This window comes from Rhipicephalus microplus, chromosome 1, assembly GCF_043290135.1.
Source record: "Rhipicephalus microplus isolate Deutch F79 chromosome 1, USDA_Rmic, whole genome shotgun sequence".
Lineage (NCBI taxonomy): Eukaryota > Metazoa > Arthropoda > Arachnida > Ixodida > Ixodidae > Rhipicephalus > Rhipicephalus microplus.
In genome coordinates, this window is record NC_134700.1 from 242,756,619 (window position 1) to 242,784,501 (window position 27,883).

Here is a 27,883-nt window from a genome sequence, read left to right on the forward strand (position 1 = left end):
TTAACTCTCATGCACCTTTTTATGAGATACACACACTGGGCAGCAATTGTTTTTTGCACGAGGTGTCTCTTATAAGCAGGGTGCGATGTCCGCATTTTCTGATCGTCTGTTTCAATGTAGGGGCACTTATCGCTCTTATACCCACTTGTCTCTTACATCAGTATCTGTTATGAAAGAGTTAAACTGTATGCCGAAATACTTATGCTGTTGTTCAAGTAGCCATTCATCTGTGTGCAAATTGAAAACAATTAGTGAAATTGGCAGTTAGGAAAAATAATTGTGTATTTGCCTGTAATTGCAACAGAGGGCACTGTTTGTGGATTTATGTTGGGTATCTTTGTCTTGTAGTAAGGAGCGCAGGCAAACACACTGCTGCTCGAATAATAAATTAACAATGAGGGTGCATTGCAGCAAGATGTGGGTGCCAATGCAGGCCCACAGTGCTAATTGAAGAGACAGCAAATGTACTAAGCCTCATCCACTTGTCGCAACAGACGAGTCCAACCTGTCCCAAGTGCGGGAATGTGGAATGTCCCTCTCCCTGGCCTCGCTCTATTCAGGTGAGCTGTTGTTCTTTTGAGAAATTAACCGAGCCCTGTGATGCCACTTAAACGTCATTTTCAGCTTGTACCTGTTCAAACAGTGTTATGCAATATGTATTGCTAATGTACATGATTCCTTGCTCAGTTCAGTTGCAGCAAGATGAGTGACTGCATCTCATTAATCCAGCTGCACAACTTAAATAGTTTGCAAAGTTAAAGAAAAAAAAAAGGAATAAAAGGGAAACATTTAGCAAGTTATTTCCATAATGCGCAGAAAGTATGCAGAAAATGACCATGTAAAACTGATCCCGATTGAACATCCTTCGATAGTGGCTAAACATATGACAGCAGTTTTCTCTCTCCAGAGCATTTATAAGTTATCTCACCCGCTGATCAGTTCGTTTGGATGCCAGGGTGTTTAAATACAGTTTCTATGCATTATGCAGTGGCAGTATCTATGCTTTAGGGCTACTGTTTTGCTTGGCACTTTTAACATCTCATTTACCTTGCTCACTCATTACTTTTAAACGGAGTGCTTGGTATATTAGAGCTTTCAAATATTTTTCTAATTGTGTCTGCTATTTGATCCACACTTAAATTTTACTATGTGAATGAAGTATATGAATTTCAGTAAATAAATGTTGTGGTTTCATTTGTTTGAAGCGAAACTGCAGCACAATAAAGGATGCATATAAGCCCAAGTTTTTTATACAGCCATGTCACACCTTGTGTGACCAATGTGCCGCAGACCGTAACTTCTAGGGGGCTCCTTGACCATGTGTAGCTAATGCAGCAGCAAGCACATGAATCAGTTACGATAGCTTTTGCACCAACGACCACTAGCCTGAACATTTGCACAGTGTTTCACCTTTTTGGCAAAAATTAAGTTAGAACACTCACTTTCGTGAACTGAAGGGCCTGCAATTTTCCAGTAGAAAGCAGTGGCACTCAGATGCCACAGTTGGCAAAAGTAACTTCTACAAGTATCTTTTTGCTCTTGCTGCTTTGCAGATGCAGATTTGCAGAAGACGTCATCAGTGTGTTGGCCTCGGGAAGACAACATTCAAACGTGAGCTCGTTCGTATTTCCACCTGTGAAACCATTAGTCATCTTCTGTAATACCTGCTTGCTTTAAGTGACACTGAAAAGGGATGCAAATGTTTAAGTACTATCTGGGGTACCCTTAGGCTGGCTTTTTGAGAAAACATTTTGTATGCTACTTTAGATAGGCTCTAAAGAGGTGGGCTAGAAGAAGTTATACAAACTTTGTTTAATGTTGCCCTTGGCTCTTGCGTCAGGCAGATCGCTTGAGAAATGTTAGTTAATAGTTTCTCAAAATTCAATCCAGAAATGCTTAACGTAACTTGGTGATGATGGCTGTTTGTCAGTTGGTTTTGCAAACCTGGTCTTTTTGGCTCAATCAAAATTTATCAAAGCGTGTGGGATAGTGAACACATTTAAGGGGGCCGTATCATTGCAAACAAGCAAAAAACAAACTTTGATGTAGAAAATCTTTGCACTACCATATGTCTTTACTAATGCATCGGATCAATTTTTGCTATGTAGTATAGCACATGTGAATCATACTCCTTTAGACCTCCACATTCTCTTTCAGCTCGTAAATAGCCATTATAGCATTAACATCTCAACTTTTTTTTACGTACTTATCAAACAAGACGAAGGCATGCTCTAATCTTAGTTATCTTTAACACAAGGGACAGCTGTTTCAAATGTTTTTTTCCTCGGACAGTAACAGACTTCAATAATATTAATACCGAAATTGTTACTCAGAAATCCTTACCATTGTTTGGTAAACGTCTGGAAATGTTATGAATTTGTGTTCATATTTTTTCTGTGTTCACTACCAGTGTTTAATAGAATGCTTTACAAATGTTTGAAGAATGCCTGCAATCACTACAAATTTTTATGTTCTACAGTTCTGGTGCATTTTCATGTATACCCACCCTGCCAAGTTTTACGCCATATTTCAGTATAAATAAATAAACAAATAAACGAATGGGGTACCTCAAATGCTACACCAGTAAAAATTCCCTAACTAGCCTGCAAAAAGTGCATATACTTATGCTGATTAATTGGCACTGTTTTGGCACTAGAAAGGGCATCGAGTCTGTATTAAAGGCCATGTAGGCAAGTAAGCAACGTGTGCGACTAGAGTTATCGATGGTTCTCACTGCAGCAGGGACGTTGCCTTTCCTAATCGAGTATTTGTTTTAGTAAGCTTCACCAGAGCACAACTATGTACAGTAAAACCTCAACAGTGTGCTTGCAATGTACTTTTGGGCTAGTTGGCTGATGATTATGTCATATGGCAGCACGCACACCAGGTGAAACAATGGGACAGAAGCACTATGAACATGAGTTCTGAAGGACAAAACTACGCGGTATGCTTTGTGGTGTGTAGCAAACCTTGTGATGTCCTGCAGTATCACAAGGTTTCAGATGTACTGGTAATTTAAGCAGTTGCAGTAAATCTCTGGCTTCCTTAAAGCTTAATATATTTACTGGCTGCTTATTTCATTACGGTTCATTCCCTACTTATCAATTGGGGCTACTGTGTAGAAAACTGTAGCTCGTTAGTGCACTTCTTTGCACTGGGCTGGCCTAGTTGTGCACCACTTAGCAGTGCTACGATGTAGGCAAGGACAAAATTATTACAGTGAGTGTTCAAGCTATGCTGCAACATTTTAGCGGAAGGCTGATGAAAAATAACCTCTGTAATGGCTTTTAAACCATTGTTAGCATTGTTATGGGTGCTAGTGTGCCTTGCAACGCACACTACCCATTGGGCAGCTCAGCATTATGCTACTAAGCTTGAAAAGTCGGTTCCTTGCTTTAGCAGCTGAAACTTCATGGATTTCAAATGTATGGAGCAGCTGTGTAGTCAGATTTAGGTGCACTTTAAACAGGGTAGTTTTCTGTGCGTCGTACAGGGTAGTTTTCTGTGCGTCGTGATATCATGGTTTTTGACCCCAGAGTTAAATTTTTCCAACATGCATCGATGCTTGAGATGCACAATGTCTTTTTTTGCACATACGATGCAAGAGGTGGTGTCGCTGCTTGCATAGCATAGTGTGCATTGGTGACCATTTGAGTGGGACATGACAGGGGCTCCTCTGCCGAGGCTGTGGCCCTGAACCTGCTCAGGCGCTTCTCCGAGAAGCAGCTGCCCAAGGCGTCCGACTTGCAGTGGCTGGTCTCTGAGCAGGATGCTGCCCAGTCGGTACGTATTGGCTACCCGGTTCTTGTGCATTTATTGATTCAAGAAACCTTTTGCAGTTCAGTTGGTCGCCACCGTAATAGTTTACATTGTAGTGCTCGAGAGTGAGCTTGTTACAGTATCTCTTGTGCTCAGGGACAGAACACACCTGTTCCCCACTCTGGCTGATGAATAGAAAGCAGTTGTAAACACGCACATTTATAGCGACTGAGAAAAGCCATGCTTTAATTTTCATTTTAAGAGGGCAAAAAAGAACAGGACAGAGGAACGGTCACTACAGGGCAGGTGCTCGTCCTGCAGCTTTGCCTTCTTTTTGCTGTTTTTTTACGCTGTGAACACAAATGTATACTGACTAGCCCACATCTCGATGCTTCAATGGTTCCTTGCTGTAATATTGCATGAAAGTGAGACAAACTGAATTATAGAACTTTCATTCATGACTATGATATCTTTAGCCCTGCAAAATCATGAGTGCATTATGTCTGAAAAAATTGAGGATCCACTACTGTAGCATTTCAATAATCTCACCAGCTCGTTGACCTTAGAATTGATTTTTGAAAGTAAAAACACACAAGAACGAGATTCATTTTTGAGCTATTGTTTCTGGGAAAGGCACCTGGCAAATCACTGTTTATAGTTACTGGCAAAACTGCTTAACCTAACTCCGTTTTAGAAGCAAAGCAGCTTTTGCTCGGGGCTGTGTCCATCCCTCGGCGAGCATCCGCTCCCCCACTGCGCATGCGCCAACTCACCCACTTCTCCTCGCATGAGCACGAGGGTATGGCACAGTGCTGCCTCTCCTTCATTTTTCTTCTCCCATTTATCTCTCCGCCACAGCTGTGCGCTCATACATAATACTGCATGCTCTCGCTTCGTTGCACGTTCCTAGCAGCACAGGGTGCTCACTTTGCAGCTCACACACACACACAGTAATACTCACAAATGAGAGGGTGGGAGGGGGGTAACATAAGCTGTACACAACATAACTACAACTCCACACACAAATGTAACATACACAAAAACATACAAATGGAAACGCAAGTGAACATGAGCACTGCTTTGCATCCCCACATGGTTCCCTTTTGTGAGAGATGGTGTAACTATTTTTTTATTTTTTTCAGACCAGTTTTGCATGCGTAATTCTCTCAGTTTTTCTGAGAGGGGAACCCTGAAGGTTGTAGAACCCTTAGCATGGAAATTGATTACCTTTATTACTCTTTGCCCCATGAAGGGTTATTAAATGTGTTAGAGATTGTGTTAATGATGAACAAGTGCAGGAAACGTTTTTTCACTGATAAGTGTGGTGTTTCTACGGAGGCTTTTCTAGAAATCACTTTCATCTATTCAAAGTCAATGCTGGTATGTTGGAAGTAAGGTGTTTCTGGGTGGAAATCAGGAATTTGTATTGGTTTTAAAGTTGCTCCAATACTTAGTGATTTATGCCTTTGGAAGATTAACAAACGTTTCTTGCAGGATTAAGCAAGTGTGGGGGAGAAGGGGGGAAATACGATATTAATCTTATTTTACAGCTACCAATAATCTAGGTGAAATATTTCTCACCACAGGAAGAATAAATGGGCAGGTGATAAACAAGAAGTGGAGCGATATTTGTTTCGTCAAACATACCAACAAGTTTACTGATTGCTGTACGGGTGTGGTGTACAAGAGTCCGTATAGCTGTGGCCGCTTCTACGCAGGGCAGACAGGTCGTTGTGCCAGAGATTGATTGAACATAAAATACGGCTAACCAGAGGCTCATCATCTATTGTAGCTCTACATTGTCGAGAGTGTAAGTCTACGCGAAAATTCAATGAATGTGCAGGCACAGAGATGAAGAGTTTGTTTAATGGTTGAGGCCTGGCATATTAATAAGAGTGGTAGTGAACGCATGAGCCAACCATCGATTACCCTGTATGAGGAAGAAATCACGTGTCTGAACAATTCTCTCAAAAAGACCATTGTGCATGCCAGATTGATAGGTTTACCTATTGCATGAGCATGCGCAGATATGTTTTCGTGCTTTCATTCTGTTCTGCCATTGTGCACCTCTTCAGTTGTTTGTCGGCGTTTGTGGTGTCTTGACTTCTTAGTTGTATCCGTATTTCTGCGCTCTCCTTTTAGAATGAATATTTACCAACTAGCTCAGCTCTCCATTATTCTCTACCACCATTACACACTGGTTCTAGATAAGTCACTGCTGTAACGCAACATCAGTGATTGTGTCTGTTTATGGAGAAGTGTATTTGTGAAGTGAACATTTAATCTTTAGTGTAGTCAGAGCACCTGGTAAGTTCACAATGCGCATACAACTACTCTGTTTACAAAACTTGTTCCATCTCCTAATGCCTGACCCAAGTCGGAAAAATGAAGCATAGACAGCTACTTGCTGACTGCTTCACAACAGATTCCCACAGTGTGTGGGATTTTTCTAAGCTTTTTACTCGACCGCCTTTTGCAAAAGTGGTGCACTCTATGAAAAAGCTTTCATTTGCAGTAATAGCGTCTGTGAATTCTAGTTGCTTTAACAGGGACTTCGACATTTTACCCAGCTAGTCGGTGATGGCAGTTAGATTGGTGAAGATGGACTGTTTGGTTGCTGGATCTTGTTTGCATATTTGAAAAAAATGAACAGAGTTTAATCTTGTAGTGAAGCGATGACTACAACAAAGAGCACGAGCAAACCCGAAAGCCTCAGTGCCAGTAGTAGCACTGGTCTCGGGCGCACGCTTGCGCGAATTTAGGCTACTTGATGCCCGCTGCTCTTCAACGCCCTACTCTTGACGTCTCTCGACTTTCACCAAGTTTAGACGTCAATTGACTACGTCACAATCCACAGAAATATTAATATGCACACATCAACATAACTTCATCGCACTTGTGCCAGGCTTCAAAGGTGTAGAGAACTGCTTGGAACACGAATTTAGATAACCATACTTAATGAAAGATTGTGGTATTGTCTAAAGTGAACCCTGTTTTTCTCATTAAATGTGGATTCATCCCAAGATCGCCAACAAGATGCCCTTGTTGGTGATCCTGGGACCTTTTACTGGTGTATGCTGTCAATTGTCTTCATACATATTAACATTGGAATGCAACACACTTTTAATGAATCTTTTCTAGCTTAAAACACAGATACGCTTTGTTTGTACTGAGCAGAACAGTGGCATCCCCTTTTTTTTGGTGCTCATGAGTGACAGCATGAACGTTGTTAGCTGAGGGTCTAGTGGTACCTGCCAACGAGTCGGAGAAGTGTGAAGAATGGCTCACAACCCCTGCATTTAGCTTCAGCAATGTGTTGCCAGAACTTATCGCATAGTTCACTAGGCGCTCTAGTTCCTTCATGAAGGCTAAGTACATAAGATCGTGGTTCACACTAGCAGGCCTTGCAGTGTGGAGGCAAATGTGCAGGTTTGTTATCTTTGTTTAGGTTTCGCTCGTGTCCTCTAGTTTATCCATTACCACAGCGTCCAGTCTTAACACTTTGCACACGTGTGATGCTGGAGCTGAGATGAAAGGACGTTTCAGTTGCTGCCCCTGCCTGATGCCTGGCCTGTTTCACCCGACCAAGTAGAGGAGGACTACTATGCCGTTCACAAGGTGAGCGCTGTTGGGGATAGCCTTGCATCGCATCTCTTAATATGCTACATGGCCTGAGTACTGGCTGATTATTTTTCATAGCAGATCTTGCATGTTGAGCGCCTTGGTAAAAGCCAGCGAGGTACCCTGTAGATACAAGCTGCATTTTTCTTTTTGGATTCGAGACACCGCACCTCCCTTTGGAACTAAGTGATCTGTGTATTGTGATGCAGGATTAGCTTGAAGGCCTGCTTTGTTATGTTTAATATTCCTCAAGATGTCATGATAACTAGCACTATATTATAGCATGCACAAAAGAGTTCATGAATTTTATTTCATCCATGAAGATTAAAACACATTAGTTGCATATTTCTTCATGTCTGGTAACATTAGTGTTTTGCAATGTGTAGTCAAGATGCGTAGTTTTTTGTTCCTTTCCTTTAGTCGGTGATTTTAGTCTTATCTTTCATTCCCACTGTTAATGTCGAGCATTTAAATATTCCCTTCAGCAGTGGTGACTACGTTTTTGTATGGAAATTGTTTATGCTAGTTGTGCAACTTGTGTCAGCTTATGGCCAAAGAGGATAACATACACTGTTCATAAGATTAATTGAACCTTCTGCATAGTATGTCTTGACTTTTAGCATCAGTGTGCTGTGTATCACATCAGTCGATGACTTTGGTGAAGGCACTGTGATGTTTGATGGGTCATTTGATGTGCCACTTTAGAACAAACATCAAAAATGTTGCTTTTCTTGGAATTAATGCAATCAAAATCTAATTAAGCACACATATGGGGCCTAAGATTTTGTTCTTTTTATGTCAAAATGAAACATGACTAACTGCAGAATGATGAAGCAAAGTGTGCATTGCGTATGTAAATGAGAATAATTGTGATAAGGTAATGTTACTCACTAGTGATCATGTGCTAAAGTAGAACATCATTGGTCACATAGTGATTAGTTAAAGTGCATTGATAAGGGTCAGCTTGCTTCCAATTTCTTCCACAAGGGCCCTTGTTGTTTTCACAGATGCGTCTTCGAGGGAACTCTGAGTGGGCACCACCAAGGGAGCAAATAATCTTCAGTATGCAGCCAGAATTGAGGTAAACACAGCAATTCTTTGATGTCAGTAGCCCTGATATTCTTTAATCAAGAGTTAGATGTCATTATTCACTACATGCAATTGTGCAATTAGATGGCATTTATCTAACTTTTAGCTGCTTCTCTGGAGAAATTGAACAGACCTGCTGTGAACACGTCTGCAGGTTGAATAGAATGATAACTGGAGATAGTTTTAGTGTAGCTTAAAGCACTGATATCAGCAGATTGGAAGCAAAGATATTGCTATGAGGCAGCTGACTGCATTAGCACACTATGGTACTTTCTAGTGGGTGCTTTGTGGTAGGAATGACGAAGCCAAGTGCAGGCCTGTGATTGGTCAAGTTTATGAGGGTCGACTTTTTTTTCCGAAAAATATGACCCCAAAAATTGTAACTTTTTTTTATTGCTGAAATAAATACTTTGATGAATGTATGAAAAAAATAGTCTAAAATTTTTTTGGCGACCTTAAAATGACAAGGAAATAATTTGCACTGTTACATACACATGGTTTATTCATGAGTACCAGCAAGATAAAATCTAAAGAAACACATTAGACTGTTCGAAAACTGTGTTGAGATAAACATCTATGTAGGTCACTGTGGTACAAAAGTAAGTGCTCCAAGTGGTGGTGAAACATATGGGGAGAAAAACCTTTTTTGATCCAGTCAGCACCATCTCGCCACTCATACTTTTGAGATGTTACTTACTGAACATCTAAGTTTTAACTCGTAACAAACTCCTTGTATGACGGACTGCATAATCGGAAGTTGATGCGGCAGTCGAGCAGCACTTCTGAGCAAAATGCACGAGTGAGCACGCTGAAGAAACTCTGTAGTTGTGAGCGTGACCAAAAAAAAAAAATGAAAAGAAGCCTGAAATCTATAATAACCCTCCGTCTTATCTCCAACGAAATGGAAGCGGTTTCCGTGGGTTCCCGAAACGGGAAATTCAACCACAGCGTCATCATTTGTGTCAGTCAGCGCCTGTATGGAAAGAAGCGTAATGGCATACCAGTGAGCAATGAACAAGAGAGTAACAGATTGGTTGCCTTTTAAAATAATATAAATCTGAAAGCCGTCATTTATGCGGGTGCAACAAGCGGGTTAATGTCAGTAGCGAACGGGCTGAAGAATGAAACCTAAACTGGCCGGCTCGCTGCCATAGAAAGAAATGAAAGAACAAAATTAAGACATCGATACAAGGAAGAAATCGCACACAATTCCAGAGTGTGGCAGCACATGTCAATTGTTGACAGTCTTGTGGTATTAGATGGTAATGTACTGTACCGTCCAGTGTTAAAGGAAACACTATGACGGGAACCTGTCATATTGTAGGCCTTATAACTACAAGTAGCCGCAGAAACATTAATCGTGCACAGGACTTGTCTATCAAAAGTAGTCATAACAGTCAACCAGCAATAGTCTTGTGCAAATCTAAGCCACTGTGCTTTTGCCAGAGAGCAAAATCTAGACATTGTGTACACAAAAGTGTTCCCTTTAACTAGACATTGTGTACACAAAAGTGTTCCCTTTAACTGTGAACACAACTGTACATGTACAGACGGGTCCACTGTTAAAGGGAACACTTGTGTGCAAGGCTAGTCTAGATTTCATGCTCTTGCAAGAGCGCAGTGCCTTAGATTAGCATAAGACTCCTGGTTTTGACGGTGCTGACTTTTTTGACAGGGTGCTGTCACATGCAGTTTGTCCTGTGTAACTTTCTCCAGGACATGAAAAGGAAAAATGAAAGGCAGGTAAAAAGCAAATTGAACTGAGTGGATAATATTACGACTAACCTATGGTCTCTCGAGCTGTTCTTTATTTACCCTTTAATTAACTAGTTTACTATGTTCACTTATTCTACTTTCTTTATTATCCTAATAACCATAGTATGAGACACATAATTGTAGAACATCTTCGGAAACCACCAGTTCTATTGTTTCCTGCAAGTTTTGCATGGTCCTTTGACAATCCACATTTAAAACAAGGCCGAGGAAATGTTAGAGTGTGTTCGCGACCACGGGGCAGTGGCAGAGTGTTTAATTGTGGACGTTATCAGGGCTTTTGTCTGGTGGCAGCATAAATGCATGCTGTTGGCCGAGCCCTGTGTGGAGCTCAGTACTTGCATGTTTGTTTCATATGAATATGTTTAATTAACCTGGGACCGTGCTGTGCCCCCTTTTTTTTTCAACAGGACTTCTTGACATTCAGAAGGGTCTATTACATAATTAACCCTTTATTGCTCGGTGTCAACGAATTGCGACATACTGAAAAACGCTAACCACACATCACTCGAAACGCATGCTGTCTTCAATCCAAGTGTCATGTATTCGCGGCGAACGTATCTTTCAGCATGAGACATCTAGCGCCATCTCATGTGTAGTATTCTAAGCTGAAACCGAATGATCTCATGTGTAGTACTATTCTAAGCTGAAACCGAGTGTTCTGAGCTGATGGCAGAGTGCGCCAAGCACATGCAGCAGCACTCACTTCTTCGTTGTTGTTTTTTGCCTGAGTGAACAAAGTTTAATCTTCTATAAAAATGTTTCAGTGTGCACACATCCAAGATGTTGCACATGACTCGTTACATTATTCTGAAGTACATTTTTTGTTGCACGATCCTCGTTTTTGTTGTATGTCACGAATTCGCGACATCCAGACTTTAAGACAGTAAATGGTGACTGCTGCTACGACAAGTTCATATTTTATTTTTTGATAGGTTATGGACGTCCACTCAGTTTATGGGAAAGTAGGGCTTCGCACACACTTGCCAGCAGATGATAAAAGTTATAATAGCCATCTTAATGACAAAGACGACGATATCGATTCTGGTCCATATGCACAAGCATGACTGCCTTCATCAAGCAGTGAGGATGAAGATGAAGATGCAATACATGAACCAAGTGCGTGTCTAAAACACATAGTGCGATGAAAAAAAAAAAAGGTCTGTCAAGAACAGCGGGAAATTCCACATTGGAAAGTCGCTCTTCTTTAATGTGACCCTGTCTGAGGTCCTATTGCATATTTCAAGGAGCTTTTGGTGTTGCCTTCATGGGTCGCATTGTTGAGCAGAGCTGTCTTTTTTCAACACAAAAAAATCCTAACAAAGGACTGGCTATGCCTCATGACGATCTAAATCAATTTCTCGGTACAGTCACATTTATGTCACTTTTGACTCCCCAGTAGTCTGCTATATTAAGAGGCGTAAGCTAGGGTTCCCACACAGTCGCCGACATGGTGTCGCATGACTGTTGTGGAAACAATGTAGCCAAACTTGCATTAAACAAGTGACTATACAAGTCATCACCTGGTGCCTCTTGCAAGGAGGTTCGACATTGAACGTAGTATATCATTGTTGAGACACATACTGGCTTAAGCCGGTTGTCGTGAATTCGCGACAACCCTAAATGTATCCATTAAAGTTGCATTTTGGACACAAAAGTTGATATGTAATGCAAAAAAAACTATTTTTTTCATGGGTCGTTTTATAATTAAGGCATGAAATGGTTAAGGAGAATCAAAAAAAAACATAGGGGAGGATAGTGGGGGGAATGCTTTGTTAAAAATGAATTAGTGCTTGTTTGAGTTTCTTGCAGGTATGAAGGAAATAAGTGTGCATTTGAAAGCTCATTTTCTTTGTTATTGACAATATTACTTAGATCTAACAGACAACAATTAGATCTAACAGATATGTCGTTCCTGTACTTGGCATCAGACAATTTATGCTTTCACCATACATGTTAAAGCAGAAAGGGAGATCGCCATTTCTTGTGTGTTTAGCTGTGTAAGTGTGAAAAGTGTTGCAAGGCAGAAATGTAAGACATTGCCTGGAGGCTGGTTCAGCACTGATGCACTCTGTCCAGGCGCAAGGATCAACTGGCCAAGCAGAACTATCGCTGTGCCGGCTGTGGGCTGCGTGTGAACCAAGGTACGCTGACTCGGATGATTGGCTTGTTGTAAAAGCTAGCCTTATTTGATACAGGAAGCTTTTCGCCAGAACAGGTGAAAAGTACGGTAGCACTGCTCTGTCTAATACGTCAGAGGATGGATAGCCTCTCCCGAATCAAGTCATGGCTTGTTATTCTGAGTGATGGAGGTTGCTTTGCAGCACCTTGTCCTGATTGCTGCATTTGATGAACTTTAAATAAGAACGGTTGCTATTTATGTGTTTTAGGTTGCTCTATACAAAAGGACTTTCATGTTCAAATAAATTTTCTTTATCGCATTTCAAACCAGTTTAGGTGTCTAGCACATTGCATTTCAGTAACATTTTAAGTCACACAGATACTGGCCTTGTGTGAAAAAGGATGCAGAACTCGCATGCGTCAATGTGAAAACAAACTGCATGTGCCACCTGTGCTGTCATTTATACACTACACATTAGAAATTATATTTATTTACATCTTAGAATCCAAAAAGCAGGGAAAAATCGGGGTTGAGCCAGAGTAAAACACAGGCATTCTGTGGGGCTGTCGAGTGTTGTGCCATAGAACCACTCGTATGCCCAAAGCGGCATTGTAAGAGAACCCGAAGCAGGCATCATGTTGGGCAAGAAGTGACATCACAGTCTTGCATGGAACAAGCATAGAATAACACCGTCAATTGCACAAGTGAGTGGTATATAAACCTTCCTGCCCTTTACAAAGGGCTCAACATCATCGGCATCAACAGAGTGTGCAGCTATGTAGGTGTGAATACTAGAACCTTACAGACGTGTTGTCGATACATCGCTAATGTGTGCACAGTGTTGCAAGTGATGTGCACTCAAAAATACTCACATGAGGTTTTCATAAGGAAGACTTAATGCAAAAGGTGTGTACTTACTCATTGTGGCTTATTTGTTTTACGTGATGCAGCCATGCTTTTGCCTTTTTGTGCTTCAAGAGTATAACATGTACCAAATTTATGACAAGTACCACAATAAAACTTGACTTGTGTGAGTAAACTATCAATTGCCTTGTCGAATAAGGAGCTTGCGTTTTTGGAAAGGGGCACAATGCTATGCGGTAAGTTCTGCAAAGCAATGCGGGTTTTGTCAGAGCATGGTTGTTAAAAATATTTTATCGATTGTTTTTGATTGTTTTTCATTGGGTTCTTTTATCCTATGTAATACAGAACCTTTATCTGTCAGTATATATATGTCACAGATTTAAGAATAAGCTTTCCAATAATAGTACGAGCTTGTCCTTGTCTGCTTAAGTCCCTGTTTTTGTTTATGCACCCGTATTTCAAGTATCATAAATCACCAACTCACCCAATCAGCCATTTTGGCCATTAGTGGAATGAAAGCGCAAATTGTGATGTAATATAGTTAAGTGCTCATATAATGTAATAATGACTGCTGGCTACACCATTGGTTTCAAGACATGTATTGCCCTGAAAAGTAATAAGCTTTGTTTGCCAAACACAGCTCAGCTGAGCCGCCTGCGCTACTGTGAGTACCTGGGCAAGCTTTTCTGCCACTGTTGCCATAGCAACAGCCGGGCAGTGATCCCGGGACGTGTGCTCCAGCGCTGGGATTTTTCACCTCAGCCGGTGTCCAACTTTGCTCGGGATTTGCTTGACCGCATGGCTGCGGACCCCCTGTTCGACATTCGTGACCTGAATACGGACCTGTACCGAAGAGTCAAGGTGCTCAACCGGTTACGGCAGTGCCGCACTGCACTGCACTACCTGCACCAGTACATCCTCTGCTGCCGCCTGGCCACTCAGTGAGTGCACTTGGTATGTCCACTTACTGAGTAAATGTGAAATGCTCCAAGAGTGTGGTATAAAGTTCTACCAGCCTTCTGGCTGCAGATTGTCTTACGAGTAAAGGTTACTCTCCTCCACCGTGCAACGCATAGATTAGCCTCGTGAAGACATTGCCAATGTTACTGCCACAAAGCTCCTGTTCTATAATAAAACAAAAACTTTGGGTGCCCTTAGCTGTACTTAAGGGGCACAATGTTGCTAGCTGGGTTAACTTCCTGCATTTTGCAATGTAGTTTGATAAGCTTTGACGACTATTGTCTAAGCTTATGGACTGTGCCAATGCATGCAGCCCTTGTAGTTTAGTGTCGTGCATTGCCATTGTACCAACTCAAGCAGAGTGATCGCTAGCCAGAGCTGGAGGAGCTTGATGTGGCCGAGTCGGAGTAATAATGAAAAAAAAAAAATCACCGTCATATCCACAAAGTGTATATTAGAGGATCTTGCTCGAAGGTGCACGGCAACGTTTGTAGAACTAGGCAAGTTGCGAAACTGAGTGATGTTATGTTATGCTCGCTCCTGTCACTCCCATCACCTCCGTCGGCGGTTAATGTTGCAGCGCATCGGTATTCATGGAGGCTGCCTTCTGTGCAAACAGTTTAGTGGTTCCCCGTGCCCTATTGTACTCTGTATGTGTTGCGTGTCTTCATCATGCCGACATGTTGTGTCCCCGGCTGTACGAGTGGTCACAGGAAATCAGAGACACCACGACATTTCTTTTGTGCCCCGCTTGATTCTGAGTTGCGAGCGGCTTGAGATCACGTTATTCCTTGTGCAGATAAGAAACTGTGAAACATGTCACATGTGTGTGATATGCACTTTCATGAGAAAGACACCCTGAAGACTCACTCACGTCATCAATCGTAAGAAGGTGCAAGTCGCCAGAGGAAAGTAAGACCTCGTTGAAGGACACATCCTAAAGATGTTCCCTAATTAGCCCGCTTACCTTTCAAAACCCGCGACAAAGATGCTAAAGCTGCCCGATAGAAGTGGGAGACTATCCAGAATATTACCGGCGAATAAGAGTAGTCAATCCTCAAGCACTGCGCCCAAAGGCAGTGAAGTAGTCTCAACGTGCTGTCTGCGAGTGGCGTCATTTCGCCTCAAGACATCGAAAGAGTTTGTTTGCATGCTGGCAGAAAGCTGTTGAGAATGGCGACACAGAACGGTTTGTGGCATTTTTTGTGCTCAATGAAGAAAAAAGGATGCCAGTTGTGGAAAAATGCCAAGTCATTGCAGAAGACATGACAGTCATCGTTAGTGGCCGTGGTCACTTAGCCAAGTCACCCAACAATGTAGATACATCACTCAATTGGTCGAGCTTCTGAAAAACATAGAAAAGCTGAAAGTGTGTTCAGCTTGTCTCAATTCGTCAGCAGGCAGCCTCATGAGTAATGACTGCAAATTGATCACCGATACCCCTAACTGCGGTCTCTGCTCGAAGCTTTGGCTTAAGCTGTGTAAACAGGTTTTTTTTAGAAAAACACGAGAAGAAAAAGCAGAGGGAAGACATGCTCAAGAAAAGGGCTGCACGCATAGCCCTCCTGATGGATTAAGTTGCTAAAGAATGTGACTGACAAAAAAAAGCTGATTGCAGAACCAGATAAAGGCCTCCAGGAGGCTTTAAATGTACTCCCACCTATTCAGCAAGTGACGTTCCAATTGTCACTAAAGCAGGCAAAGGCCAAAGGTGCACAAGGAATGCGCTATAGCAGTACTTTGATCATTAACTGCCTTTTTTTGAGCATTGCTAGCCCGAAGGCTTACAATCTCAATGAAATTTTTTATAGTTAGATCTGCACTGATAAAGTGTTATGCGTGAGACTATAAGTAAATTGTGCAGTCTGTGTGCATCACACTGTACATGCAATATCTGAAGATTTGTTTCACTGCATTGCATGTGTAAATAAATTTTAAAACTTTTCTTGCGGTACACACACGTCGGTTCTGCCACTCTGCAACTGCAAGTAATGACAGTCGCTATACGGAGGCTCCTTCAAAGAAGTGAAAGTGAAATATGCCAGGGTATTGCACCATGTAGTTATAATTGATATGGCGAAGAACACAATCACAAGAGCGGACACGGGGCATCGTGTGGTTGTGTCTTTTGCACCTAAACATCGATTGCAAATGTACATTAACCAGCAAATTGTGGACAGACTCGTATATGCTATCAAGCATCGCTTATCGTGGGCTGTTCAGAAAACCATAATTATACTGTCTTTGCCTTACACCACTAAATATTATGCAGTCTTACGTTACTGCAGTAGCACAACGAAAAATCCCAATAATATACTGTTCGCAAAGCCCCTTCTTAAATGGCTGCTCCTGCGTCTTGCCACGCGGCTACGCGTTTTCATCTGCTAGCAGAAGCTTGTTGTGCTGCCGGCGCAACCAAACCAGAAACTGTTCCGGTGACGCATGATAGGTCAGCTGATGTGGGGTGTTTCGCAACTTACCTAGTTCTAGAAACATTGGTGCACAGGGCATTTTATGGCGAGACCATTTCTGTTGGAAGGACTTTTAATGAGCCGGCGCTTGATGTGTGCGTTGAAGGCGGCGTTGTCAGACACGTTCCATGGCCGCCACTGCACAGTGCTGTGAGACAACTACTTCGATCGTTATTTTAACCACCTGCCCCTTTATGCCATACTGGCTGCTGCTGTGAGTCAAAGGCCTAATCCTCATCAATGGCAGACGTAGAGCTATCAGGCGTTCAACAAAGTTGACAGCAGGCAGGTGAGGGGGCTTAGGAGGATATCGGTACCCGTGCGTAACACTCATCGTGGGAACTTGTCACGTGCTGCCGTACCTACGGAGCCACGAGAACGAAGTGTACATAGTCACAACGGGGCGAGCGCGTGGTCCATCGAAAACCACCTTAGGTGGCGGCGCACCATTTAGAGAGCATTGGTGAAATCACCGGAGAGGCGACTTTGAGCAGTGACCCAAAAACACTGTCCTCACGGGTGTTCATGCCAGTGGCCACCAGACAGGGCGTGAGCTTGAGGAGCAAGCCCCTAAAAAAAACATATGGCAGCTCCACTACTGTGGACCCTGAGGCAGTGCATAGCTCAGGCAACCAGCAATTCCAATTGTTAGAGTACTCATTGCTTCATTGCAGCAGAATTACACATACTGCATATAGCTGAAATCTTTGTACAAAGATTCCTCAGCTACAATGCTTCTACGCCTCAGGCTGTGTGTTCTGGCACTACTGTTGCATCTCGAAAATTTCATTGCTGGGTGCCTATATTGCCAGTCAATGAGAAATAATGGACAATTATGCCAAGGAAAGTATTGGGTGTGCTGTCAGTAGTAACTGTAATGTAAACAGTATGGGAGAGGGCGCGAGCTCGCGTTTTCTTTTCCTTAACTTAAGCTCGGCCACAGCCTAGCAGTCTAGCGACGAGGACAAACAAGTCCCACTTCTGCGCCCGCCATCTTGAAGCCAAGTACTCCGTGGTGGCCATGATAGCACAGCCCAAGAGGAACGCACTTGTTTGTATGTGGTCGCTGGGGGCCTGCGCCATCAAAAAACAAAAAAAAAGCAATGAGCCTGGATATAAATAATCGCTGGTGTCACTTCTGGGCATCGGTGATTGGTTTCAGCAGCTTTGCGACTGCCGTTGCGCGACTGAAAAATCGGTCGGGAAGCAACTAGCCAAAGTAATCACTTTGGGACCGTTTGCGATCGTTCGCAACTTTTTGCGACTGTTAGCGACAAGTCACAAATGGTCGCGCGACCGCTGCTAGTCGTTGGTGTGAACCAACCATAACTACGGAAGCAGGTAGTTATGCTTCTGTACTTACGCTGTAACTACAACTGTTCGTATATTCACTCATGTCCTACCAACTTGCCCAAGTTTCCATGCTTCATAAGAAAAGAGTAAGCCTTACCCTTTATTTTTTAGACAGAGTGGACTATCCCTCTACACATTTATATGTTATTGCAAACATAGCAATAAAGTGTTGGTTGACCTAGTCTGTTGCCTTATTCGCCCAAACCCATCGTAGCTGCGATGACACGGGTTACGGGAAGGGATCGTAGATGTGCGCACAGTACGACTGTGTTCTGCATGGACCTGGAGCTGGGCTTCTGCGCCAGCTGTGAATGGACTCCTTCAATGGGAAGAAAGAAAAGTGGACAAAAAGATAACTTGTCACTGGCAGAGATCAAACCTGTGACCTTCAAATAATGCCTCCAATGCTCTACCAACTGAGCAACAATGTCGGCTATCACCCTGTCCAGTTACTACGTAGGGGCACCACGAGATAAGAACATTACATAGGTTGGGAGCAAGTACCCCATTAAGTACTGAAATATGGGGCTGAAAACATGGAGAATAACAGAGAAATTTTAGAAAAGTTTAAGGGTCATGCATTGTGCAATAAAATAGAGAATCAGCAGTGGTAGGAGTAATGACAAGGGATTGGAGAATGGTAAGATGTGTACGAGAAAGAGAAAAGGAGGAAAGTAGATAGTCCGTTTGACATGCAAAAATTAATCTGAGCTAGCCATGTAATGTACAGGACAGACAACTGGTGGTCTGTTATAGCTACAGAATGATTACCAAGGGATGGAAAATTCAGTCAAGGAAGGCAGAGTTTGGGAGAGTGATGAATTAAAGAAGTTCCAATAAATAAAATGGCATCACCTCACACAGGATAGGGCAAACTAGAGCTCATTGAAAAATCCCTTCGTCCTGCAGTCTACGTAATAGTCTGGAAATGATGATGAGTCAGTCTTGTGATCGCATTAACACTTTATAGTTCCACCTTCCTCTTGGTCATGCTTCAAGACCCCCATTTCCTACCTGGAATGAGTGACTGGGTTCAGCCCTGCTATGAGGCATATATGGTTTATTAAAGACGATAGTCTTTCTTGGGGACCTTCGACGAAAAAGTTTTGGATTGTCTGTCTGTCTGTACATTTGTCTGTTTGTCCGTCCTTAACTATGCCTCAAATGGCATCAAATGGCCAACCCCATCCGCAGCGCCCACCAATATTGCTCAAGGTTTAGCATTCATAGTTGTGTGATTGTCAATTAAGAAGCAATTATTGCGCATATCTGAGGTGCCATAACAACACGTCGATGTTTTGTATGTCTTCCTTTATACTAGAAGAGGCACTCACAAGTAACGCTAAGAACTGTAGCGTTTATCGCGCTGCGCTAACAGTGCAACACGGCAACACGATGCTCAAAAAGGTGTTTCCAACGCTTTGCTACGACGACGCGGGGGTGGCACCTGCTCGTCGCTTTGCGTTCTACACCTTATCACCTCCGAGACAGGCGCGCATCTTTCTCCGCGGGCGCGCACGCCTTTGTTTTCGAAGATAACTGACAGATGGCGCTCATGTCTAACGTGCCTCGATGCGCTCGTTCGCCTCTGCTACATGCTCGAGGCACTCTAATGCAGTGTCTCCAGAATACCATTAACCGATTTTCTTGCACAGAACATCAAATAAACGTTTTGTTCACTCTCTCCAGACGCAAGACTGTCGTCTTTCGACGACATTTGCATTGTAACATGCAGATTTGGCCCAATTTTTTTTAGTTGCTTGTTCAATGCAGTGGAAGATGGACTGCCATGTACCACTCTGGCAGGCACCTATGTTGTCCTCTGCCAAAAAATTTCATGTGTAAGCTCCTGCATGCTTGTTGAAATAAGGAGGCTCATGCTTTACAAGCCTGAGCAGAACAAATTGCCTGCAATCTTGGCCTTAGACAGCCTCCGAAATATCCTCCATATCAAGTCCTGTAAGAGAGCAAAAAACTGAAATTCGTCTCTGTTCTGACAGTTCATACTTGGCTTTCTGCAGCACCAATTCAGTAACTATGATCTAATGTTTGAGAGATAGAGCTAAGAAGTGAAGCACTGGTGACCACTGAATATCAACATGACAGGCAAGCCATGCTTAGAAAATTAAAATAATTAATTGGGCAGTAACGGTAGCTTCTGAGCGGGGCACAAGAAAAGAAGCTTGAGTCTACTTTAAATGTGTCGCTACCTACTCAACAAAATTATGTCGGTGTTCTGCAGTAAAATCACTTTACACGGCCCATCTTCAGCAACTGTGGGATGGCATGCTTGCTTAATTATTTGGGCATAGTGTGTGCAAGCGATGTGACAAAATAGAAGACATGATCAAGCCACCTGACATCTTGCAGGCTGCAGGACTCCCTGGGGTCAGTGCAGCAGCATCTTCTAGGCGAGCCTCACGTGTACTCCCTGGAGGATCTAGAGCAGGCACGCCAGGGTGTTCTGTTGGCACAGCTACAGGGCTTGCAGGATGAGTGTGAGCGCCACTGCCTGGCATGTCCCATTTGCACAGGCCGTGGTTTCATCTGTGAGATCTGCCACAATGGAGACCAGCTGGTCTTCCCTTTCCAGCTGGCTGTAGCCGCACAGTGCACAGGTAGCAACCTTCTCAACAGCTCTCAATGTTGTGTGGTATGCGGCTAGTGCTACAGCTGTGTCAAAATGCTCCATTTATGACTTCCTGTGTTGAGCCGCACCCTAACATTATTCCCCGAGGCTGCACCACGCTGCATTGCAGCACAGAAACTGGAAACCGTAAGGTTTATATTCTCTTCAGTTTTATCAGGAAGTGACTGCTGTGTAATTAACTGCTATCCTGGTTTGTCCAAGACTTCAGACAAAACATTTCTGGTGAAACTAAAGCCAGCAAAAGTAGGCCCAGCATGCTCACTTTTATGATAGTATAAAGTCCCGCAATCCTCGCTTTACAGGCAGCCACTAGGTTCATACAAATGTATGTCACACCGGCTACACCTACACACCGGCTATACCTGGCCTCAGGAGGTGGATTGGCATGGCTACATACAGTGCTCAAACACTCCAGCTCAGCTGAGTCATATTCAGGGCAAAAAAATTTCTGATGGTTTGATCTTGAACACCAATCTTGTGCACCATTCAGTCTGGTCGTCTAACTTCAAAATGACTTTGCTTTTGACCATGTAGTCTAACTTGGCCAATTATTTAATGAGATTGCTACTGCTGTCTCGAAATTCTGAAAGGAGCTGCCTCCTTTTTGTGGAAATGGTGGATAACCCAAACATTGTGCCCAGACCAGAGAAAGGCTGTGGATTTACATACCCGTACCTTTTTTCATCTTCTACATCAAGAAATTTGATCACACTGGGTGCTTCGATAGTTGAAAGCCCTAACAAAATGCACTGCTGTGGCTCTACAACCAACAGTGCATGCTGCATTGTTTTGCCCTTCCAAAGAATATCTGCCAAAAAACAACCATTCACTTCAAAGCACCGATTCTAAACACAGCGCTTTTCAACATGGCTTGGGACCTGTCTCTACGGGACGGCGTATGAGAGAAGTCGAGCTTAGCTTTAATTTCCGCTCCTGTGCCAATTTTAACAGAATGCTCTTAGTCCTGGCTTCCCCATCCATTGGCATAGCACGGGTCATGAAGTCTTGCGGTGTGCCGCAAGTGGGACTCTGTAGGAGAGGAAGGGCTGCACCGCGTCAAGGTGTGCAGGAATGAGTCATGGTGACGAGTGAACGAATGAGAGGTGCACAAATATGTGGGAGGGTGAGCTTGACAAAGGGCGGCTTCAGCTTCACTGTTTTGGCGCTGTTTGAGAAGTGAAGCTAGCAGCACTTTTTGCGGTCACATGTACTGTCAGCTTCAAATGAAACAGGAACAGCGACAAGCCTTCACGATAGTATAGTGCACACTGTCCAGTTATCACCACTTACAGGCATGTGGATTCTGTTCGGCAGCTCTGTAGGTATATGCCTGCCTGTTCATGGTAATAAGTGGGCGGCGCACACTGTACCATCGCAAAGGCCTGCCGCTGGTCGGGTTTCATTTGACACTGAGAGTACATTGTTGATTGACACTTCTGGGTATCTGCCATTTACGCCATTGAGTGTCCTGAAAAAAAAGTTCTTTTAGGTTCAGCTGGTGAATGTGAGAATGTTAGGGAGGCAGCCTGTGTAGCCATTTTCTTTCTCCCGAGGTGCCTGGTGAAAGTTCTGTTGATTGTTTGGTGCTAGTTGCTTTTGTGCGTGCATGTGTGCAGGCTGCCAGGCATGCTTCCACAGAACCTGTTTTGTGCCTGGTGCCTGTCCTAAGTGCAAGCGTCTGGAGACGAGGTACAGTAGCACCCTCTTTATTAGCGCTTCAGCAGTGCTGTTTTTTAAGTCTTGACACTTAGTACCATGGTGCGGAAAATACAGCATCTTAAACTTTTGGAAACAATTTGAAAGTGTTGTGTAACTGTAATTGTAACTGGATAAATCTCACTTCTCACCACTGGTCCACTGAAAAGGAAGAAGGAAACCGTTAGCCCAACACAAGGGAACGAGAAAGGCAACCGTGGTTACATGAAGACCCTGAAGCGATAGAAGGCTTATGTCGACGACAACTAGCTCGTAGGTCACTGAGAGGTGCGAACTCTTGATTTCATTGAGAGTTTCTGTCTCTGGAGTTCGGACATACTGTAAATGTTGTGTCTGGATGTCTGAGATTTAGCTCAAACCTCTCTGTGCTCAGAATCGACGTAGAAACAATCTAGAATCGCCTAGCTAAAGCTGAGCCCAGAAAGATGACCTAAAAGAACCAGACAACCAAACAAAAGCTAAACATGACCCAAAGACAACCCTCATCACATAGCCAAGACCTGAAAACTACCTAGAAGCAACCAGATTAGTCTTCAGAATCGTCCAGTTTTTCCAGTTCTCCAACTTAGTGGAAGCCTTCCCAAATTTTTAGAATCATTGCAATTCCTCTCACACTTTAAGAATTTCAAAATCCCTAATAGCACTGAACTAAAAGAGTTCATCTTCTTTGCTGTACATGTTCGTGTAATTTTATCATGTACCTACCTGGAATCTGTTGTTGCAGTGCTGATCTGGAGAAGTCTGCCATGTGCTACTCCAACATGAGCGTTGTTGAATGCCATTTATGAAATAAAGTATACAGGATAAATGCTATTTCAAGTGTATCAATGATAATGTACTATGAAAGCTATGGTTTAGAGCGCACATTTTGCAGTTGACTGGGTTGCATTCATAGCCAATGACATTAGGTATGTTTGTGTGACAAACACGGTTGAAAAATTGACACCATTTTTTCTGCTTGTGTGGCGTAACCTCTTCTTTTCCTTTTTCAGGAGGCGAAGCATGATGGAAGCAGACGTAGCATCGACGTGAAGGTTCACCTGGTCTTCGTAATGATAGCAACAGTGCCCTTCTGTATAGACAACGGTTCACCTGGCATCTGAACACAACTTCATGTAGGACGACATGCTTGTTGCTGCCCAGCTTGTGTGGCTTTCACGAACTGTGTGTGTGTGTGTTCTAGCACAAGCTGCACAAGCACTGGACCAGAAATCTATTTAGCGTGATGTATTGAGTAGCAGTTGACAAGACTTGTTCCACTGCTTGACGAGGCCTTAAATGCGACTGATATGGTTCTTCATATAACTATGTAAGGAAGAAACACTGAACAGATTTTTTAAATAATCTTTTTGCTTATCAGAAGAGGCCGCTTTTTGTCACGTATACTAAGTGTCGCGAGCAAACTGCCCTGCACGAAATGTATAAATGGCAACTGTGCCTGGAAGTGTGATATGAAGACAGCATGTTGTAATATATAGGAATAAGTATATCTTTTTTATGCGTGGTAAGCTTAGATTAGCAATAAATGGCCATGGCGCTAACTGCATGCATGCCCCCACACTCTTCTTTTTCATTGTGTCTTCCTGCAGCCACTGTTGCACACAATTAGTAGTATCATAATTAGTATACCGGAAGCAACCTGAGGCTTTATCATCAACCCTCATGCTTCTGCAAGAGTACCATACATTGCATGAATTTTAATGAAGCAATCTTTAGTTGAGACTTCCCCATCCAATGGCCTAGCGTTTCATCGCAGTGTGGCAAGAATGAGGCATCATTGGAGGGGGGGGGGGGGGGGCTAGCCATGTTGAGAGTGAGGCTTCACAGCAATAGGCACATGCTTGATAGGCACACCAGGAGGAGGGAAGAGTGACGCCTTGCTGAAAGATTGAACCAACGAGGTGCACACCAGGGGGGGGGGGGGAGAGAGTGGTTCAGCAGAGGAATATCGAGCCTTTTTGCAAGAACTAGCTGAGTGAGTCTCTGAGTGAAGTACAAAGGAGTACTTTTGTTCTTTTGCTAGTTTGCACTTTCATAATGATGCAGACTGCTCACAAGGAACAAGCAGCGCAATGTGAGCATCGAGAGCTGACGAGAACAGGCATGTCATCGCCGAGCCAACCTTGATATTCATGCTGGCCAAAACTGCTACGGATAAAGCTGCCACAAAACATGCCACGGAACCTCCTTTGGGAACTTAGCATCACCGAAGGGAAGACTTTGAAGACATAGAAGTTTAATGTTTCTACAGTGTTCACACCGAAAAGGACCATTTCACATTTCTTCGAATCGCACATGAAGCCATGCATAGAAAATGATTTCAAATGATAACAATGAACAAAGAGTGGCTGCTTAACAAACAGGACAGTCTGATAGTGTAGGGACATGAAGAGAAGTGGATTGATTCAGTCGTGCCTATGAAAGGACAGTGAGCACAATCCCATCTGTGACATTTCTTTGCAACTTACGACTTCTATTAGTTGCATCTACAGTAGACCATGAGCAGCTCTTTTCTTTGTCTTATCCTAAAAACCTTGCATGGCCCTTTGCAGGGTGTGACACACAGACTGATTAAGCACTACATTATTACTCGTGTGACAGCTCTGACAAGTGGCTCTGCCACAGGCCTGCTGCTTTGCCCAGCGTCTGTGATCATTTAGAGTAGTCAAGCTGCACTGTCTAAATCAATGGTTCTCAGCCATGGATGTGTCGGGGACTACTTGTGGACTGATGGAAGGGATGGGGGATTCCTTGGAGGGAAAAGAGGGGGGAGGGGAGCACCTAGGTAAGTTAGCACAACTGGAGGGTGAGACAGGTGCCTTTATTGCTACCAAAAACATCAAACAAACATGCCACATCACTTCATTTTGGACAATTTATCGATACGTGACACAGCCACGCTTAACGAAAAATGTGGGTGAGGGTTTCGCAGATCATAGAAATGGCTTCGCAGACCCCCCCTAGATGGTCAGCTAGTTAGTTCATGTCTTGATATGTACTAAGTACATGCAGTTTAAGGAAATGAAGATAAGGGAACACACAAACAAATTAGACGGGGGCTGTTTCTTCTAACTGATTTTGAAAAGCATGAAGCCCGCTTTCATACATGCGCAAGTGTTAACAAGTCAAGACGCATCATAGGTGAACAAACAAAAACTACATTTCTTTGTCACTTAAATACACACTTGGTGTGCTTACTTATTTAATGCCAGATTTCCTGATGTGAGCGGCCTGTATTATTTCTCTTTGTTTTGCACACTTGACAAATGTCACGCGATCAAGTTCGAGTGTACTTAAACTTGTTGCCGGTATCTGCAAGATGTCCGTCCGAATTGTTTCTTTGTCAAAAAGTTCTCGCGTGCTCATTTGTGTCTTCCCTTGTCTTCGTTTCTTTGGACAACACATACTTACTATACAGGAGTTACAATTGGGCTAGATTTGAAAAGCTTATGCTGCTGGCCCCTGAAGCCCCCAGCTTCACACCTAATTGTTTCAACTTAATGGATCTCTGAGAGTGAGTTTTGTTTGCGACTTTTAGAGGCGAGACCCTCGATGCGCCATGTCCACCCACCCCTGGCGCCGCTTCTGGTCCCGAAGGGTATAATGGCAAAATCCTCCGAGGGGAACTTGGCCATTGTGTTATGACTGTTCCCTCTGGGGGGGGGGGGGGGGAGACATAGGTGAAAATTTTTAGGGAACCCCAGCCCACCCGTGCCCACCCCTGGCAGCGCCTGTGCTCCCGCAGTGTGTAATGGCAGATTCCTCTGACACAGCGTTGGGGTATTACAGCAGCTCATGGTGGAGTCTGACGACCCATTTCGTTTTTTGCGAGGAAGCTAACCCCTACCAAACGCCGGTACAGTACTCTCGGGCAGGGGCGTAGGCAGAACTTTTTCGGGGGGGGGGGGGGGGGGGGGCACCTTTGAAATGGTAATTTTTTTGTTCTGTAGGCCATAAGGCAAAAAAAGTTCGGGGGGGGGGGGGGGCTTGTTGAGCTCGGTAGAGAACTAGGCTGTGTATGCTGCCATCCGACATTATCGCCATTTCCTGGAATGTGTCGAGTTTGTCATCCTCACCGACCACATGTCGACCACAAGATGGTGGAGCACATGCATACAACCCGGGAACTGGGTCAAAATTTTTATAAATCAGACAGACGTCCCGTCATATAATAGGCGGCGACAACACTGTAGCGGACGCGCACTCCCGGAATATCCTATCAATGCCATCGTGCCGCACGTTGAATTTTGCGCTTTAGACGACGAGCTAGAACACCTTTTGACCGGGACCACTGCAATAAATACGAATATGAAAGGTGCTCCCCGGATCCCAGGACAAGGTTGCTGCGACAAGCGTCAGCAGAACCCTCCCGTTCGTGCCTGCGAGCATCCGTCGCCTCGTGTTCGAGACCTTCAACAGAGTGTCTCATCAAGAGATTAGAGCCACCCAAGGACTGGTTACGGCAGGGTTTTTCTGACCATGCATTATTTGAGACGTCGGACGTGAATGCGTAGCGTTCCAGTGCTCCAAGATATGCCATGCCTCGACAGCATTGGAAACACTCTCAATGCCGCATTCTCCCTTTGAATCATGCCCACCTGGTCATCGTCGGCCCGCTGCCACCTTGCCACGGAGTTCCAGGAACGTATCCGGGGGGGGGGGGGGGGGCACACCACGCTCGTGCCCCCCCCCCCCTTCGTGCCTGGTTAACGCCCTGTGATGTCGCGCCGCCACCCGCGAGACAAGTTATGCTCATTCGACGCAAAACATGCTGATTCATGCAGGAAAAGTAAATAAAGACTATGCCAAGATTTCATCCCTGCGGCCACTCAAGATTCTGCGCAGTGGTGATCAAAAGTTTGAAGATCATGGGAGCGCGTGGCCAACTAGAGTTACTGTATATGCTACCTTTAGGTAGCATATACAGTAACTTGAGCCTAATCGGAGGTGATAATGGCCTGATATTTTTTTTACTAGTTTCGACCATCTATTGCGGGGAAGCTAGACACCAGGGGAACCCTTACCTCAGATTTGTCCCAATGTAAAAAAAGGGGTATGGTAAGACGTTGACTTGATCAAACGGATTGTCGCATTCTTTCGCTACATTGAAACCTTGTGGAATGATCTATCGTTCTGCAGAGATGATGTGTATAGCGTCAGCACGCAACGCAATCAACAACTAAAATAGCGTGTCTGTCCGTGTTATGAGTGTAAGAAACAAACCTGTGGAGAAAGTTTTCACGTAAGAAATGCATTTACTTGGTGCGCAAAGGTCTTGAGGAATTATATCTAAGTGCTCAGTGCAATGCTTTTGTCATCCCCAAAAGATCCTTAACAGGACCTTTTCCGGACCAATTGTTGTCCTCAGAAAGCACTCGAAAAGACGTTTCCGGGAAAACCAGCTTGTGTCGTCCTCAGTAAGTACTAAGGTCAATGGGAACTGTGCGAGGACAATTGTACCATATGAGGACGACCTCAGGACATCGAGTGTTGTCTGGGATTTGT

The 27,883-nt window shown here is 43.7% G+C and overlaps 1 protein-coding gene across 1 annotated transcript in view; it reads left to right on the forward strand.

Annotated features, from left to right (window-relative positions):
• The window catches only part of LOC119184798 (run domain Beclin-1-interacting and cysteine-rich domain-containing protein-like), a 45,672-nt gene extending 21,734 nt beyond the window's left edge, over positions 1 to 23,938 (forward strand). The window contains exons 6-15 of the mRNA XM_075891689.1: positions 495 to 560; positions 1,554 to 1,611; positions 3,669 to 3,783; positions 7,306 to 7,377; positions 8,388 to 8,461; positions 12,322 to 12,386; positions 13,869 to 14,169; positions 20,383 to 20,630; positions 22,279 to 22,351; positions 23,371 to 23,938. Coding sequence (XP_075747804.1) covers positions 495 to 560; positions 1,554 to 1,611; positions 3,669 to 3,783; positions 7,306 to 7,377; positions 8,388 to 8,461; positions 12,322 to 12,386; positions 13,869 to 14,169; positions 20,383 to 20,630; positions 22,279 to 22,351; positions 23,371 to 23,410 — 1,112 coding nt within the window. The 3' untranslated portion in view covers positions 23,411 to 23,938. The remainder of the gene's footprint in view (positions 1 to 494; positions 561 to 1,553; positions 1,612 to 3,668; positions 3,784 to 7,305; positions 7,378 to 8,387; positions 8,462 to 12,321; positions 12,387 to 13,868; positions 14,170 to 20,382; positions 20,631 to 22,278; positions 22,352 to 23,370) is intronic.
• Positions 23,939 to 27,883: the final 3,945 nt, after the last annotated feature.